This window comes from Phaenicophaeus curvirostris, chromosome 1, assembly GCF_032191515.1.
Source record: "Phaenicophaeus curvirostris isolate KB17595 chromosome 1, BPBGC_Pcur_1.0, whole genome shotgun sequence".
In the NCBI taxonomy this organism is placed as follows: Eukaryota; Metazoa; Chordata; class Aves; order Cuculiformes; family Cuculidae; genus Phaenicophaeus; species Phaenicophaeus curvirostris.
In genome coordinates this window covers 26,034,433-26,051,460 of record NC_091392.1, presented here as the reverse complement: position 1 = coordinate 26,051,460, position 17,028 = coordinate 26,034,433, and the positions used below count along the sequence as shown (strand labels likewise).

The following is a 17,028-nucleotide window of genomic DNA, read 5'->3' as shown; positions in this document are numbered from 1 at the left end:
TAAAATACCCTAAAGTTCCTTCAATATTTACAAGTCTGCAAACAGTGCATGCTCATAACACTCATCAAAATGCCCAGAATTCACCTGTGAGTGTCTACCTTAGATTTATTAAATAATGATAGAAGAAATTCTGTGGAATCTGTGGATGGTGACATTGTGATTATTGACTGCCTGACAACCTATCCAAAGACACTCAAGGTTGGAGTCTCTATCTGTGTTGACTCTGTGGCATAAACCTGCCACAGAAGCCCAGCAAAGAGTTTCCTTCATGGAAAGAAACTGTTGAACTTTCTTTCTGTGCCAAATCTCCTGGCAAGGAAAGAGTACAGCAGGGGGTGTCAGGGAAATGCCTGTGCTATGAAATCACCAGAGTGCCAATGATATGGTTCTGGCAGGTATGTTGACCATTCCAAACCCAGGGAGGAACTTAGACTCACGGTCAGTATTGCTCAGGTTGTGCAAAGGGCTGGCTCTCAGGTTCCAGAGCAAGAGAGGTTTTACTCTACCTTCTTGCCCAATGATCTGATAGAGCTGAAGTATCATCTCCCATGCCTTTGTCCAAGAAGCCAACTAGAATAAAAATGCTACCAATCTATTAATGCCATTCATTGCACTACCCAAAATGGTAGCAAAAGGCTGTGAGTTCTCTGAAAAATCTACAAGATACCCTGCTTGAGTGTCACTGCTCAGTTTCTCACCTATGCAGAAAAGCCTTCTGAAAAGGCTTTCCTCAAGTCAGACCTGAATTCTCATCTCTTTCGATTGAGAAATCATCCTTTGGCAAAGACAATTGAAGAGTCTCCTGGCTTGTCTTTAGCTGCATTCATCTTTCATTCCTCAATGGAACTCCAAAAGTTTACTTTTCATGAAAGGACAAATTGGCCCTTTTCTCCCTTCTGACTGCTACAGATCCTGTAATACACATCCAACTGCACCTCTCTTATCTGGGTCAGCTGCGGGGAGACCTCTAGAGCTCAGAGATCCTCCCTCATACTTTTTCTGTTGTTCTGTCAGAGTGAAAAAAATTGAATTGGGCACTGAAGTTCAGATTCTGTATGTCAGGTTTGAATTAATTGCCTCGGGGATCATATTTTACAAATGAAGCAAGAATACATACCTTTAAGTGATGAGTCATATGCATTGTGCAATGGATTATTATTCCCCTTAGGGTATAGTATTTACTTATCCTTGTGAAATGCTCCATGATTTTTACATCTTTTCTTCCTTATTGTCTTCAGATGCAGATTTTAGTCAGAAGAAAAATGTAGGCTTAGCTTTTAAAGTGAATTTACTTTAAAGCCTAATTAAATAAAAGTTGAAGGTGCTGGGTGATAGGCAGTATCTTAATTGAGAAGGCAATTGATTGAATTAGAGTTTTTTTCTTATAGATCCTCAATCCAATATTTCTTGAAAACTAAACCGTCATATTCTTCAATTGCTAAAACCAATTTCAAGGTAAAAATGTCATGTCAAATCATGTACCAATAAGGGCATCGCAAATAAGATTTTTCTTGACCTTACCAATCAGTCACATTGGATCCCCTCCAAAGAGTATTATTAGATTTTTATCATTTTCTGAAAGCTTCCTCTTTAGAGACCAGCCTGATAAAGTAAAGTATCTGATTCTAATAGATAGCCACAAACATAGTTATGAATACCACTGCTATTCATTTAAGGTACATCACTACTCCACAGTAGATAAAAAGTCTAATGAATTTACATTAATCAAATAGATACAGTGATTACCTGGGACATATTTGGTTTTATAATGACATATATTTTAGTAATCCCTTTTTAGAATCGACACAATATCTTTACAAATATTCATATATCATGGAAAAGTATGACTAGATCATACATTACGCTAATGATGCATCTTATTATTATCATACTGATTCAAATTAATTTGTAGATCCATGTGATATAACAAAGCCCGAGATATGGTAAATGATGTATAAAAAGGTATTCAAAAGAGCAAGAAGTCTAATACTGTAGGCAAATGGAGTGAAACGCTGCCTTGTCTTGTGTCCCACAGATTACCTTGTTGTGGAGAATGCACAAATATTCCAAATTTTGTGCTAAGAATCTAAATGGGCTGCTAGTTACATGAGTGCAAGTCCCATTAGCGTCACTGGGAGCTGCACCAAGTTAATTAACTGAGTACCAAGCTCATAGCTCACAGGCATGTACCCCTTGTAGTACAGCTCTCAAACTCCAGTGCTCAGTTTCAGAGTCTTGAAAATGTTTCCCTTTGCAGATTCAAGATTTCATAATATTATGCACAGAAATATGAATTGCTGTGGTGATAAGAAAAAAAAGTGTTGATTTGTAGATAGCTAATTTAATCCTACTTTTCAAGCTAATGTGAGTATATAACTGATATAGTTGGAACAGTTATGTCACTGATTTGAAACAGCAAAATTATATTGCATTAATTTAGCATATTAGAGAAAAATGTAAACTAATTTCACAGCTCCTTCAGGCAGCATTTTATAATGACAACCAATTTAATTTGAAGAAGAAAACAGAAAAATATATATTTTTTTAGCTTTCTTTAGATGTACAAAAGTATTCAACAGCACTGTTGGTTTTCCAGAGAAATTTCTTGTAGAACAAATGTAAGATTTATGATGACTAGGAGCTAAGCCCTATTCTTACCAGGCCACATGTCAGCCATTCTATTTATAAAAAATAAAAAAAGTGCAATCTCTGCTGTCAGGGAACAGTGTATAGGGAATTACTTACAGGAGGTTTATACAGTTGGAAGAGAAATGCTTCTGTGGAGCTCAAGCAACTCTGTTTGTGCCAGAAGTCCTTCAACCATATTCATGGTAGGCAACATGAAAGGGAGGCACAGTGAGGGGAGTACACAATACAATCACAAACAAGCCACACTGCAGTTTGTGTGATGCTGCCCAGCACCCACCGTGTCTCTCATCAATGCTTGTTGATGTGCTGTTGACATTATAATCAAATTATTCATGTAGAAACCTTCACAGTCAAGAGAGAGAATTCGACCCTTCTAGAGCAACATTAATCTAATTAAAGCTGTTGTCTAAACCAGATCAGATGAATCCCACTCTAGGTGACCTGTTTCCCTCTGTTGAACGTAAAGGGAATTTAGACAACTAACGTCAGTGAAGGTGTTTGGATGGAGACTGGGTGAATCCCGTCTACAAGGATTCACATTATCTCTGCACACTCCCTAAACTAAGCTTCAGATCAGGCTGACTGCAAATTCCTGCTGCCCTTGCTTGCAACACAACAGTCCTTTTAGGGAGGACCTGAGTCTGTCTTGCTTGTTTCATGAGTCCTGTGTCAAGGCATTACGGGACAGAGGGAAGCACCCTGGCCAGACAGGTTACATCCCCACAGCACAAAGGATGCCCTAGCAGGTCTTCTGGAGGGTGGGGTGTGGTGGCAGCTTTCCCCTAGGAAGCACCTCCAGAGAAGGCCCACAAAAGGAATAACAGCAGAGTGAGGGGCAAGCGTGGCCTCACGCCTGTTGTCAGGCAGCTCCTGCACAGCGGTGAGTGGCAAACATCTCATACCCCTGGTCCCAGGAGATGAAGCATGAGGCACATCCCACAGTCAACACTCCCAGGAGGGACTTGCATGACACCAGCATACATGAGCACCAAATGAGACACAGCTGGGGCCTTACAAATACATTTTTCAACAGATACACACTTTGTTGAGCTTTCATGACCCAGAAGCCCACAGTGGTTTTGACTTTAAAGCACTTGCTCTCAGCGTTTGTAGTGCTTTTCTGGAAATACAGCAGCTTAACTGTGCTGTGGGTAAATGGTGATTTGCTTTTGTTTTCTCCAATTCAATCAGATTTATTGGTCCTATTTTTACCTTCTTCTCTGGTGGTCCCTTGCTATTGCTTTGGTAGTATAAAAGGAAGAGAAATCCATGTGGCAGTCACTCTAACACAAGCCAGGTAAAAGCTGAATTATGGCTTCCAGTACATCAGGATAGCGTCCTGATGGCCCTTGGCTTTGGAGATCATTTTCCATTAATTATCTGCAAAATATTTACTTTAAAAGTGCTGTGAACAATCAGGACAGGAAGCTTGTTTACTTGAACATTTCCTCAGCAAGAGTGCAAACACCATTGACATGAAATTTTTATACTTTTCTCCCAGCTCTAAATAAATGCTGTGTAGCACTGATCAGGGTTTTGCTTTGGTTGAAGAAGAACAAAACCTCTAGTGTTTATTTTTTCAATATATGTGTATTGTTAAAGAACAGTTACGTTCATCAGTGACTTCCTATGTATGTACTTACTCTAATTACCTCTCGCTTTTTCTCTTACAGGCATGTAACCACCGCTCTAGCTCAGAGATAATCTGCTGTACAACTCCTTCACTGAAAGCTTTCAATCTCCAACCCCCATTTGTAACCAAAGTGTTCTTTATTTTTGATGGTGTCAGCTCTTTGTACTTTGATTTTGATTATGTTAATAATCCTGTATTTAAGCATTTTGAAAAGCCATTGTTCATCTCAAGAGGCAACCAAAACGTTCTGGAAATTAAGGTAAGGAATGTTGAAATAAATTTTTCAATTATTTGCAAGTGAACATCAGCAGCATAGTGTGGAACAGACACTTTGATGAAATAAAGGAAGCCCCAAGGAAGCAAGGGCAGAGAGAGGCAGAGAACAGTGCGTTCAGGACTGTATTCATCTGAGCCCATAGCTGTCACAACTTAAAAGATGCAGAGTCAAAAACACAGATGTAGCAGGGTGGTTGTTGGCATCAGGCTGGGTAGGAAGGGGGCTTTCCTCACCCTCGTGGGAGGATGACGCTGCATCAGCTTCCAAATTCTATGAGCTGCATCACCTGTTCAGGATTAAACTTGACCAGCAGCCCAGAACCTGAAAAGTGTGGTCTGAGTGGAAGTCCCAGCTCTTACTCTCACATGGTTTTGTGTCCCTGTTCACAAAAGACATAGAGTTGCCTTTAGAAAGTGACCTAGTGGCTTTGGCTCTCTAGAGCTGAGAGAAACTGGCCTGTGAACAAAATCATTCATGAGTCAGTCTCCACTGTAGCCTAAATATATACAAATCCATGAAAAATGCAAAGTAGATGCTAACTGCCTGTTAAAAGAGCACTGAGAATAGCCTACACAGAACTGAGAAACATCTCTTAGGAATTCAAGGCCCCAACAGGCACCGTCTGGTTTGTACAAGAGTGCTGCAGAGAAAGTTAAATTCATTCTATGAGTGCAGTTTCCTGAAATCTAGTGCTTTTCTGAGTTAGAGTATCAAACAGGACACTATAAATACACATATTTCTAATTTATAATGAATGTGTTTGAAAATTTATTATTATGTACATGTTTATTTAGAATATCTATAATTTACATAGAATATAATATATAAAAAATGCTTTACAGAAGAGAATCAGCCTTAAGACTTGGTTCATCTCTTTATGTAACTCCTCCATAGCTCTGTAAACCAAAACTCTTTTCATCTGTAACAGTCATGAAATTTTGAAGCCCTGAGGTCTTTGACTCCAGGATGTCCAGTGGGCCAGCTTCTTAGCTGCAGCAAATCAGAGGGGGTTACCTCGGAGCTTCTCTAAGCCATACTGGGTTCTAGTCAAACTCTCTGAATAATGACCTGCCTCCACAAAGTGTTTTGGGCAAGTTCCAAAGAATAACCTGTCTGGTTTTGTCTGTTTGTTCTTCTGTTTGTTTGTTTTTCTACTTGAGACTCTCGGCCATACAATCAGTCCTTCCTCGATACAGAGCAATTCTCCTGTTCAGTTATGGAGAAACGCTAGAAAGAGTTCTGGTGTGCAGGCCAACAGGGAGCTGGGAATATATAGCTACTGCATGGCTCAATGCCTCTGTACAGTGATAGCAGTGTTTTCCAGTATTTTCCAGGTCATGCATATCAAACGATTGGAAAGAAGACTAATGTGAGAAGAGTCATAGAATAACTTAGATTGGAAGGAACCTCTGGAGGTCTTCATAGTTGAACCCCCTTGCTCAAAACAAGAAAAAGTTAAAAATTAGATCAAGTTCCCTATTGTCTTGTCTAGATGAGTTCTGATTATTTCCATGAACGGAGATTTTTACAGCCTTAAAAAGCCCAGCTCCACCACCCTTGCATTGTGCATCATGAGCTTCAGCTGTCTTCCTGGCTCAGTGTCCTTCTGTTGTACTTCATCTCATTTGTCAGAGCCTCTCTTGTTCTGTGGGGTTCAAAATTTGACGCAATTCTCCAGGTCTGGTCTCATAAGTGCTGAGCAGAAACAAGCACCTTTAACCTAGTGGCTTTGCTGCTGCTGAAGTGTGCTGTGAACCTCCATCACTATGATGGCACACTGCTGCCTGATTTCGCCTGGTAGCCCACAAGGACCACAAGTCCTTTCTGTAGAGTGTCCTTCTATCATGTTATCCCTACTATGTCTCAGTGCATGGGGTTATTCCACCCCAGGTGCAGGATTTTGCATCCTCCTTGTTGAATTTATGAGGTTCCTGCTGGCCCACTCCTCCGGCTTGCTACAGTCACTCTAAGCAGTGGTCCTTCCTTCCAATATCTCAGTCATTTTCCTAAGTTTCATGTCATCTGAAAGTGCGAAGACAGTGCATCCTGTCCCTTTGTCCAAATTGTTGGTGAAGGTTTTAAGAAGTATTGGTCCTGGTATCGGCCACTGAGGAATGCCACTTGTTAGGCTTCAAACCTTTGAGCTGAAGGCCAGTCAGATTTTCACCCACTTTATGGTCCATCCATCCAGTTCACTGCATCCCAATTTATTTTCCATGCTCGGGAAGACTGTGCTGCAAACCTTGCTAAAATCAAGCTAATAATTGTCTGGTGCTCTCCTTTCATCTACAGAGCCAGTCATCTCCTCATAGAAGGTAATCAACCTGCCCAGGCAAAATCCACCAACAGTGCTGGCTGTTCCATAATCTTCTTGCTCCATAACCTTCTGAGGGACTGAGGCTAAAAATTTGGTGGTTTTTTACTCTTTTCTTTCTTTTACTCTTGAAGATTTTTTTCTCCCTTAAGGAGAAATCTCTAGTGCTGTTTACTGTTGGGAAGAAGCCATTCAGATGAGAAAGGCTGGCTGACTGTCCCACTGACAACTGACCAAAGTCACATTTTGTAATATTGCCGTCTTCTATAGTCATGGCATATACCACAGATGTCTACTGACATGCCCTGATTATTTCCTGGCAATGAACTGGAGAACAATGTTAGTGAAAGCTGGTCCCCTAGAACAAAGCATGAACAAGCACCAATTTAACATCTTCTTCTAAATAGAATTAGGTATAGTGGGATTCTTGTACCAAAACACTGAGGCAACTTTCATTAATTATAGTCAGGAGCCAAAAGATCATTACAAGCCATGTTGGCAACACGTTTCACTAGCTCTGTACCCACATTCAAAAATACACACACACAAGTTTACATGCCTCGTGGTCATATTTTGTGCAGTAATTAAGCAAGCTCAGCATGAAATTAAATGGCAGGTTGCTCCAGTGAACAGTCTGTTCTGTCCAACCAAAGATCTTTTATCTTTTTCTTAATTAGTTTCAGAGGGGCGGAGGGAGCTTTTATCAGAAGTTTTTCAATCAGACTAATCTAGTGTGACATATTTGGCTTTCATCAAATGACAATGAGTACCAATTGAAAGGCTCTGTTTGGTTTCCCCTGATGACCATAAGATGTTTTTGTAAGAAAATGTTACACACAAGAAAGCATTAAGTCTTCTATCTAAAATACAGTTAGGGCGCTGTGTGCCATGAATGCCAGCCCTTCATCTTCAGTGCCAGCCCTTTTGTCTTCCACACTGCCAAGCCTTTCAAAGCCCCACATCATCAGTGTCATCCTCTGCCAAGTATGTGGCTCTTTGAAGTCTCTCAGTGCCCACCATGCACCAGTCAGAGGGGTCATTGCAGTGTGGCTTGAGGCACTTCTCTGCTTCACCAACATGAAGACACTATTACAGAAATGCTCCTGTCTCCTGACAACAGGGAAGCTCTCAGAGCAGTAGAAATTCTGGTATTCTGCTGTTGGGGATGACCAAAGACCTGGATCTGCTCAAGAGGACAAAGTCTACAAACTACCTCCTGCAGGAGTCACTAACCCAGACCTGACGCGTGGCCTGCTGACAGGGCCCATTGTGTCCTACCTGTGGAAAGAAAAACCAACAAATAAATAAGGAAAGAAATGGCTTCCTCAGTCTGCCCAGAAGCTTGGCCTGCTCAGGGCTCATGCTCATGCACCAAGCCAGTGGGGGTCTCTCTGTAAGCTTCCAAAAGAGGCCTAAGAATGGGCTGCTAGGTGACCTAAGTTATATAAATTTTCCACTAACAAAATAAGTAGCACAATTGTCATTTCATGTTACACATCACATCTGAGGTCTTGGCTGTCCTCTGGTGCATCATCCCTAAAACTAAGTAGGACGAGACTTACCAAATTGCCTCCTCTGTTCCTAAGCCAGTACAACGCATTCTTTAAGAGATAATCTTAAGGAATTCTTCTTGTCTCTTTATAGGTCACTCTATATTCAATCTTCCACTTTGCTTAGAAAATTTTGTTTCTCTCAATATCTAGTCCAATCGAGTGCAATATGGAAACCTTGGTATTAATGAGCAAGCTGAAGTGGAGGCTCTGCAGCTGCAGTGACTCCTTGTTCTTCCCAAGTGAACCTGCTCTGCTTAGGAGCTGCAAAAATTCTTCTGACAACAGTCTCAAAACTTCCACACCCTGGTTTGTGGCCTTTACTGCTTCTAGGCTTTCACCTAAATTATTCCCATCTCTTTAAAGTTGTGAGGTAGTTGGTCTATTAGCTTGATTTGCAAAAGCTGATCTAGTAACTAGCGTCCCCAGCTTGCGTGCAAGGGCATTGGTCAGCAAGAAGGGAGTAATACATATTTTAACTTAAAAAAATGTTGTTTCTCAGTTCTCAGAGGAGTCAGTTTCCTCCTTTTCTTAAAGTCATAGGCACATGCTGTGGTCCTTGGAAGAGCAAAACCACTGCTGTAAGAGGTTTGAAGCACTTAGTATATTGAGGTATTATACTGAATGTATTTGAAACTATACTACATTAAATGTGATATAACTGTAATCATTATAAGTAAAACCTACTGTCTTCATTATAGCTGGTTAAGGACTACCTTAGGAAACATCAGCATTATTTTTCTTTTTCCTTTGGGAAAAAAGACGCCACTCACTCAGTCTCCAGGGTAGTATATTGATCCTGGAGATGGAAGACCCCCATTCAAGTCTTTTGAGGTGTATCATTCAAAGAAAGGATCTAAACATCAATGGCTCACTATCTGCAGCACGCCTCCATGCTAATGAGCAATAAACATTGAATATTTACTTAATTGACACCAAACAGAATGGCTCCAAGTAGATAGAGTGCAAAATGGACATTTTTGACCAGCAATTAAAAAGCACTCACCTGAATTGTCACTTTGCCAGTCGAAAGAGGATGTTAAACTGTCTCTACTATATTTTTATTAACACATTGCCAGGGCTCAGTCTGATTCTGCAGAAGACACAAAACATATTCCAAAATAAGGTTTTTCTTGCCCCTCAGACTGGCTTTGTAGCAGTGTCAGCCACAACACCTTCCACCTTTTTTGTGAGAAACTCCTAGATCCAGCCCACATAAACACCCTGTCTTGGTGTTACTCCCATCCTCACTTTTCTCTTATACTCCTGCTTAATATGCCAGTTCTTTAATCTTAAACTGGGCTGTACACGGGGTAGGGCAGCTTCTTAAATCCTGTTGCATTCCTAGCACAAAACATGCTGAACTTGGCCTTTGGACACTACTATCACAATACCAGAAGGAATAATATTTCATCCAAGTCTGCGATGTGAACTCAAGTTTTCCGAGTAGGGAGCACACTTTTCAGGCTGTCATCTTTAACCAGGGTTTGTTCCTCTTTGGTCTATGTTATGTGATTTTTAACAGATTTGTGCATTTTTACGATTAGAATTATATTTTTCTTTTGGAAAGCTTTATTCCTGCTACCATAGCCACCTGCAAATCAAACTGTTTGAGACGCCTTTAGTTTGTGGATCATATAATGCCAGATTTGTTTAAACAACAGTCACATAATGCTTCCTTTCTTGTGCAAATCAGGCAAAAATCTAAACAGGACCAACAGAATTGTGCTCAGGTGTCTCAGAAGGCCAGTAGCATCCTGGCTTGTATCAGAAATAGCGTGGCCATCAGGACTAGGGAAGTGATTGTCTCGCTGTACTCGGCACTGGTGAGGCTGCACTTTGAATGCTGTGTTCAGTGTTGGGCCCCTCACTACAAGAAAGACATTTTGCTGCTGGAGCATGTCCAGAGAAGGGCAACGAAGCCAGTAGAGGGTCTGGAGCACCAGTCTTATGAGCACAACAGGGGTTGTTCCACTTGGAGAACAGGATGCTGAAGGGAGACTATTGCTCTCTACAACTGCCTGAAAGGAGGTTGAGGTTGGTGTCATTCTCTTCTGCCACAGGTGACAGGACAAAAGGAAATGGCCTCAAGTTGCACCAGGGAAGGTTTAGATTGGATATTAGGGAAAATTCCTTCACCCTTTCTGGCCAGTCTGTTAAAAACTCTCATTTACACGAAGAAACCTGATACGTGCATATTGACAGGACAATGTAAATTCGCATTGGTCTTTTATTTCACAATTGTTTTTCCATTATAAACATTTTCCAAGGTAATGAAAGGACTTCTTAACTTTTACAAGATGATTATGTAATATAGCATTGATTTTCTTTTTTTCCAAGGGAAATTATATTGATTCAGAAGCTGTTAAAGGAGAGGTGCTAAAAGTTGGAAATAAAAGCTGTGAAAATCTCCTCCTGCAGTCGGAATCAATTCTGTGTACGGTTCCTAGTGATCTCCTGAAATCCAGCAGTGAGCTAAATATAGAGGTGAGGCAGCTAAACCACACATGAGATATTAATGCCATTTTTATTATCATTCCCAATGTCACTATTGAACCTATAAATTTTACATTTAAGCATAAGCCTGTGTTTACAGAGATATCTTAATCCCTGCTTGTTTGGGGTGGAGATTCAAATAGTATCGACTATTTTAAAAGAAATATTATCCGCATTGTTGTCATTACCTGTTTGTATAGAGACTTTCTGGAGCCATGGCACAAAGCAGGACCTAAACTAAGCACAGGAATAAAATGACAGTCATTAATCCAAACACAAGAGGGGAAGAATGGGAAGCTATAATGGAGTATGTTTGCTTTGGAGCTCACAAGTCCTTTTTTCAGCAAAAAAATTCTGCTGCAGTCAAGAGGAATAAACCCTCTCTGAAATATTTTTTTTCTGCTGTTTTTAATTTCATTTCAATTATTTTTGTAAGATGCAGACATTTAGGAGAAACGTTTGAGTTCTAAAATTACTGTTCTAGAGGTGGTCTCACTAGTCATTCAGATTGCTACTGCAAATTTAAGTTGTAGACGGTTTTGACATAATGATTCATAGAAATAGACACAAATCTTTCAGAAGCTTTGTAATTTTTTTAAATATAAAAACAGAATAATCACAGTGGAAGGGGATTACCTTTAAACTATGAAATATGACCCTCGTGGACTGTGATTCACTGAGAACAGTGGAAATTTTGCCAGTCATGTAAGTGTGACTAGGATCACAGTCCGTGTAGGCCCTTTGGAATGGTGACTATCTATTTTTTCTATGTCTTTATGGCATTCATCTCAATAGGCTCCTAGGCCATGAATGGTATTCCTATGGGGTCCTGCAATCTAAGTAAATAGTAATAGCTAATTTGATTTATTAATAGAGTAAATATTAATTTTTTAATATTAATTTTGACAAGTACAAATTAAATTTCTTGAATGCTTCAGGCAAGCTATAAAATTATATGCAGGTCTCCTTTTGGCAAATCTGTTTCCCAGACCTGTAAGTGCCTGGTTTCATACAATACTTGTGCATATGTGGCATTCTATACCTGTTCGTATTTTACATTTGCAACCAGGACTGGCGCTATATTCGATCAGTTCCACCATGTGATATTTCCTTAACCTCTCAGGAAGAGATGTGCACGATATGTATTTAATACATAGAAAAGAACACAACATAAAGGGGTTAAATAAGGTTTCTGCCTGTTTACTGGCAAGGAGCCTCAGAAATTGCAGTCTGCCCAGTGAAGAAGAAAATTTGCTCTTTTGACGGGCAAATCCATCATTACAGTACCCAGAGGAATGAATTCCACAGGAGGAAGAGAAAAGATGGCCAAATGCATTCCAACTGACTGAGCTAGTGCCGTGTGACCTAGAACAGTTTTTCCCTGTTAGCTGTTTGGTGTTTGTTTGGTTGTTGATTTTTGGAATTGGTATTTTTTCATTTTGTTTTGTTTCTTTAAACTGTCCACAAACTGGAAGCTGGCAAGGGACAGGCTCACGTGACCTTGGGAACTAAAATGCAGGCATGCTGTCAACAGAGGGTTTGATGTTACGGCTTATCTATGCCAGAAAGGCACATATTAAAGATATTTGGGCTAGTTTTTTTTTTAACATACGTGTCAGTCCGCATATCCATGGGCCCATACATTTCCCTGCATCACTTGAGTAAAAATATGAATATAGCATTTTGAATTAACATCTGGTACCAGTGGGACCCTGTTATCCAGAATGCGTGTGTGACTGCATGTGTGTGGTGTAGCACAGACATAGCTGTGTCACTACCAGAGCACTTGAAGGCATGTAATGAGTCATAAAAATGCTTGTGCATACACCAATGTTATAATTTCTCCACTCCCAATGTCTTATAGTAGTACAGCAACATGAAATCAAGATTTAATACATATGGAACATATCAGCTCATACTTTAGTACTAATAATCTACTTCTTGTCTTTTGAAATCATCACAATTTTTTTTTCTTCATGTTTTTTTTAGTGGAAGCAAGAAGTTTTGTCAACAGTTATTGGAAAAGTGCTGATCCGGCAAGAACAGAATTTCACTGGATTAATTGCTGGAGTTGTTTCAACATCAGTTTTAATTTTCATCTTTTTGGTGTTTTTCCTCTGGAGAAGGAAGAAGAAACAAATTAAAGGTCCATGATAGTCAATTCCATCAAATAATTCCATTATTATATCTTACAGTTTAAAAACTGGCATCAATTTGTGTTTGGCTTAACTGCCATGCAATGCCCTGTTGTAGCCTGTCAGCAGACGTTTCACAATCAAGTCCAATGTTTACTTGCATTTCAGCCCTTGGCTCTTGCCTGAGCTGGGTGAAGGGCTGCACTATGCCTAAAGGAGAAGGATTTTGGAGGAACTTTGAGCTATTAAGAAAACTTAGTAATTTCTGTTCCCCATTCAGCCTTGGAAGAAAGGACAAGGAAAAGACACGCATGGAATCCCGAGTACTTCAACACTATCCAGTTGCCATGTAGTCTTCTAGGCTGTGCCTAGGTTATGAAGATGGAGCATTGTGATATCCTGGTCTCCTGCTCGACCTAGGCAGAGCATGCCTCCTCTCTGGCTCGTGTGTCTGGGTTTCCTTCCATTGGGAACCACTGCACTATGCAAGCAGGAAGGAGGAGGGGAGCTAGTATATAACCAGGTCTTGACCTGACACAATATCACAGTTAGATCATGCGGATGGCCCCAGAGGCTTTAAAGATCTCTTGTGTCTTCCATACTGGCCAAGAGCAGGGCTTTAACACAAATTATAGAGGTTCTTGTGCTGTTCAAGTAGGTGAAGTTTAGGCCCTGCACCTGTTTGCCTCAACAACAGTTGGGCCCTCTTCTCAGCAGAGCAGAACACCTTAATCTTAAACGAATACCTAACTGAATGTTGGCAGTAAACACAGTAAACGTGGGGTTTCCAATATTTCTTTCTCCTCCCTCTTCAGATCTGGGAAGCGACCTAGTGCGCTATGATGGCAGAGTGCACACTCCTCACCTGGACAGGCTGGTGAGCGCAAGGAGTGTAAGTCCAACAACAGAAATGGTTTCAAGTGAATCTGTAGACTACAGATCAACTTTTCTAGAAGGTATGCCTCTGTATGGATGATGCTGTTTTATACATCTTGCTTTTCATGTTTTCAGACTATAGCTATTTTGATCAATATCTTAATTCTACTTTTTCATCTGGTTTGTCTGTGTCTCCATTTTGCAGGACTTCCACGTGCTCACAGGTTTTTTTTGTTTTAACTGAGCTTCTCTGGTGCTTCCCAAGATTACTATGTGAAGGATTTTTAATTTTACTCAGGTTGGAGGAACATATAAAATACTATTAGTAAAAAATCACTGTCAGTATGCTCCACAATTAGCTAGGAGCTGGTGGATAGAATGATTTTGACTTATCACGAGGTTCCTTACACCATACACCAATTCACTCTGAAAAATTGATTCTTAAGGATACCATCAAGTGGTTGTAGGTATAGTATGTCTCAGTGACTTCAGGTAGTCATCATAAAGCAGTTCTGTCAGCCCAACGTGGGACAATGAAGTTTTATAAAATGATATTCTTTTGTGTGTTCGTGCATTTCCTATGAAAAGGAATGTTGTATGGTGCAGAAATGATCATTTTAAAAATTACACTAAAAAGATGTGAAAACTATGATAGATCAAGTGGAAGTCCATGTGTGCTGGGATGTCAGGGCCAGAAAACACACGGTTCACTTTCAAGGTGGTGGGCATGAGGGAAGAAAAACCCTATGCTGAATACATTTTTGTGCCTTATGACACCATTTTAGAGTGGATATTCTCCAGAAAAGCACTCCACTGTGCTTATCATACCACTTCAGGCTGAACGTGTCCTTTAAGATGTGTGGAGCCCCTGTTCTGTGATTACCGGTAAAGAGTCTTCAAGTATTAGGAGTTACCAAATTGTGATATTTGAGATATCACAGGTATTTGTTAGTCTTGATATAGTCATAGTCTGCCATATACAACTCAATAGAAATCAGTCCAAATCCTTATTCCACCTTTGTAATCCCCAGCAGCAGAGCTGTTTGAGAAGCAGGCCCATTCCCAGCTTCCTTTATGATTCTTTAATTGCCATCACCAGCTCACACAGGACGTTTCTTAACTGAAAGATTCCCAAAGGAAAAGGGAAGTCTGTGCCACTGGTTAGGAGGGAAAGTGGTACATGAGACAAAACTACACAAATAACCTTGGTGGAAGGTAAATCTGCAGCGATCCTGGGACCACTCTGTACTAACAGAGCATGGCAGAGAGTGCACCGAAGAAGCAGGACTGTTCACCTAACGTTCCTGTAGGAATGTTCAATTATCATCAAAGAATAAAAGGACAGGAGCATTAGAAAACATGCAAGTTTAAATGTAGCAGCTGTAAAAATTATTTTATATTTTACCATGATTATTAAGTAGATAGTTGCCCTTGGTAACATAAACTCTTTGTGAATGGAAGGGTTAGTGGTTTTGCTTCTAGATAGAGCAACGCTGAGTTTTTCTCAGCACCTAGAATGATAACAGCGCTATATGAAAACTTCCCAGGTTTTATACATAAATATATAAAACACGTCTGTTCGACACCTTTTACACTTTGTGATAAAATATCTGATAATTTCTTTTGTTAAACTTATTCTTTTTTTCTTTTTGCCCTTAGGCTAAATTCTGCTTATTTACTCCACTGGAATCATTCCAAATTGAAATTGGTGTAAATTAAACTTAATCCTTGATTTTATTACAGCAAATACTAGAAAAAAAATCCTTTCAAACAACAGCTATTTGAAATACCTGAACAATACGCTGTTGACAAAAATAATTTTCTCAAATAAATACTCCTGGCTTGACTGAAACATTTTAATTTCTACTATTTTAAATCAGCTGGCTCATGTTATTTTCATGAGTAGTACCAACTGCATTATCTTCAGCAGTTACAGGATATGAATCACCTCTAGGCATTTCCCTGGTTGAATATTTACCATTAGATAAATATAGCGAGTCACCAGCAGTTTGGAAACCTTCATGAAATGTGAAGTTACCTACCAAATTAGAACATAACAATAATAAAAGGTTTCATGTTTTTAATTGTTCACTTCCTCCTCCTATGCTGCTGTCAATTTTCCATTTAATTCTTGTTACTCCCAAGTACTAGAAATGCTTTAACTACATTTGGCAAGATGTGACAAGGCTTCTTCACATCTCCTCAGAAAAGTGGAAGTTTTGCCATTTGCTTTCATAAAAGTAGACCTGAGACAAGCATAAGTTTCTGGTGACACAGTTTTCCTGGAGTCTGGAAGATTAACAAGGCATATTTTCATTTTCCCTTTGTGACCAAAACTTCTGCAAAGCCAAGCCTTTCCCAAACTGATAAACTCAAACCTTGCTCACTAATTAAATAAAAGTCTTCATTCCCCAAGGAGAAGTCTAAAAGGATCATAACAGTTTCTGTTCATCTTGCAGACCAGTTTCCAAGTATGTCTCAGAATGGATCGTGCAGACCTGCCCAGTATCCTCACTCTGACCTCTCCCCAATTCTGTCCAGCGGGGACTCAGATTTAGCAAGTCCACTTCTCCAAACTAATGTCCACATTGACATCAGTGCCTTAAACCCTGACCTGGTCAAAGAAGTGCAGCATGTGGTTATTGGTGCTGACAGCCTGATTGTGCATTTCAGTGAAGTAATAGGAAGAGGTGGGTACCACAACTATTGCCTTGCAAACTGCTGTTCTTTTTGCACACACATTCATTATAAACTGTTCTGAATAAGGTGTCTACACAGAGGTTTTTCAAGCTTTTTATTTCTTACAGCACTGCATCCCATGCACTAAATCCAGGGAGGATCCAAAGGGCTCTGCTCTCAAGTCAGATGAAGGGTTGCATGTTTGTTCAGTTGGAGAAGACACCAGAGGGAGGAAGCAGTCTGCCAGTTAACGGGGCCCCTTTGAACTCAGAGACTTGCTGATTCCCCTTCAGCTGCCTCACTCTCACGCTTTTCTGGGTGATGGAAAGGTTCAGGCAGGGCCTTCTGTTCCGCAAGGCTGTGGAGCAGGAGTGAGGCTGCCACAGAATATTGCACAAGCCTAAGGCACATGCCTAAAT

The 17,028-nt window shown here is 40.2% G+C and overlaps 1 protein-coding gene across 2 annotated transcripts in view; it reads left to right on the top strand.

The window, feature by feature from the left end:
* MET (MET proto-oncogene, receptor tyrosine kinase) overlaps nucleotides 1-17,028 on the top strand; it is a 92,372-nt gene that overhangs the window by 64,769 nt on the left and 10,575 nt on the right. For both annotated transcript variants that reach the window (XM_069850912.1, XM_069850905.1), the window contains exons 11-15: nucleotides 4,323-4,541; nucleotides 10,764-10,910; nucleotides 12,909-13,065; nucleotides 13,870-14,010; nucleotides 16,390-16,620. In XM_069850912.1, the coding sequence (XP_069707013.1) occupies nucleotides 4,323-4,541; nucleotides 10,764-10,910; nucleotides 12,909-13,065; nucleotides 13,870-14,010; nucleotides 16,390-16,620 (895 nt within the window). The remainder of the gene's footprint in view (nucleotides 1-4,322; nucleotides 4,542-10,763; nucleotides 10,911-12,908; nucleotides 13,066-13,869; nucleotides 14,011-16,389; nucleotides 16,621-17,028) is intronic.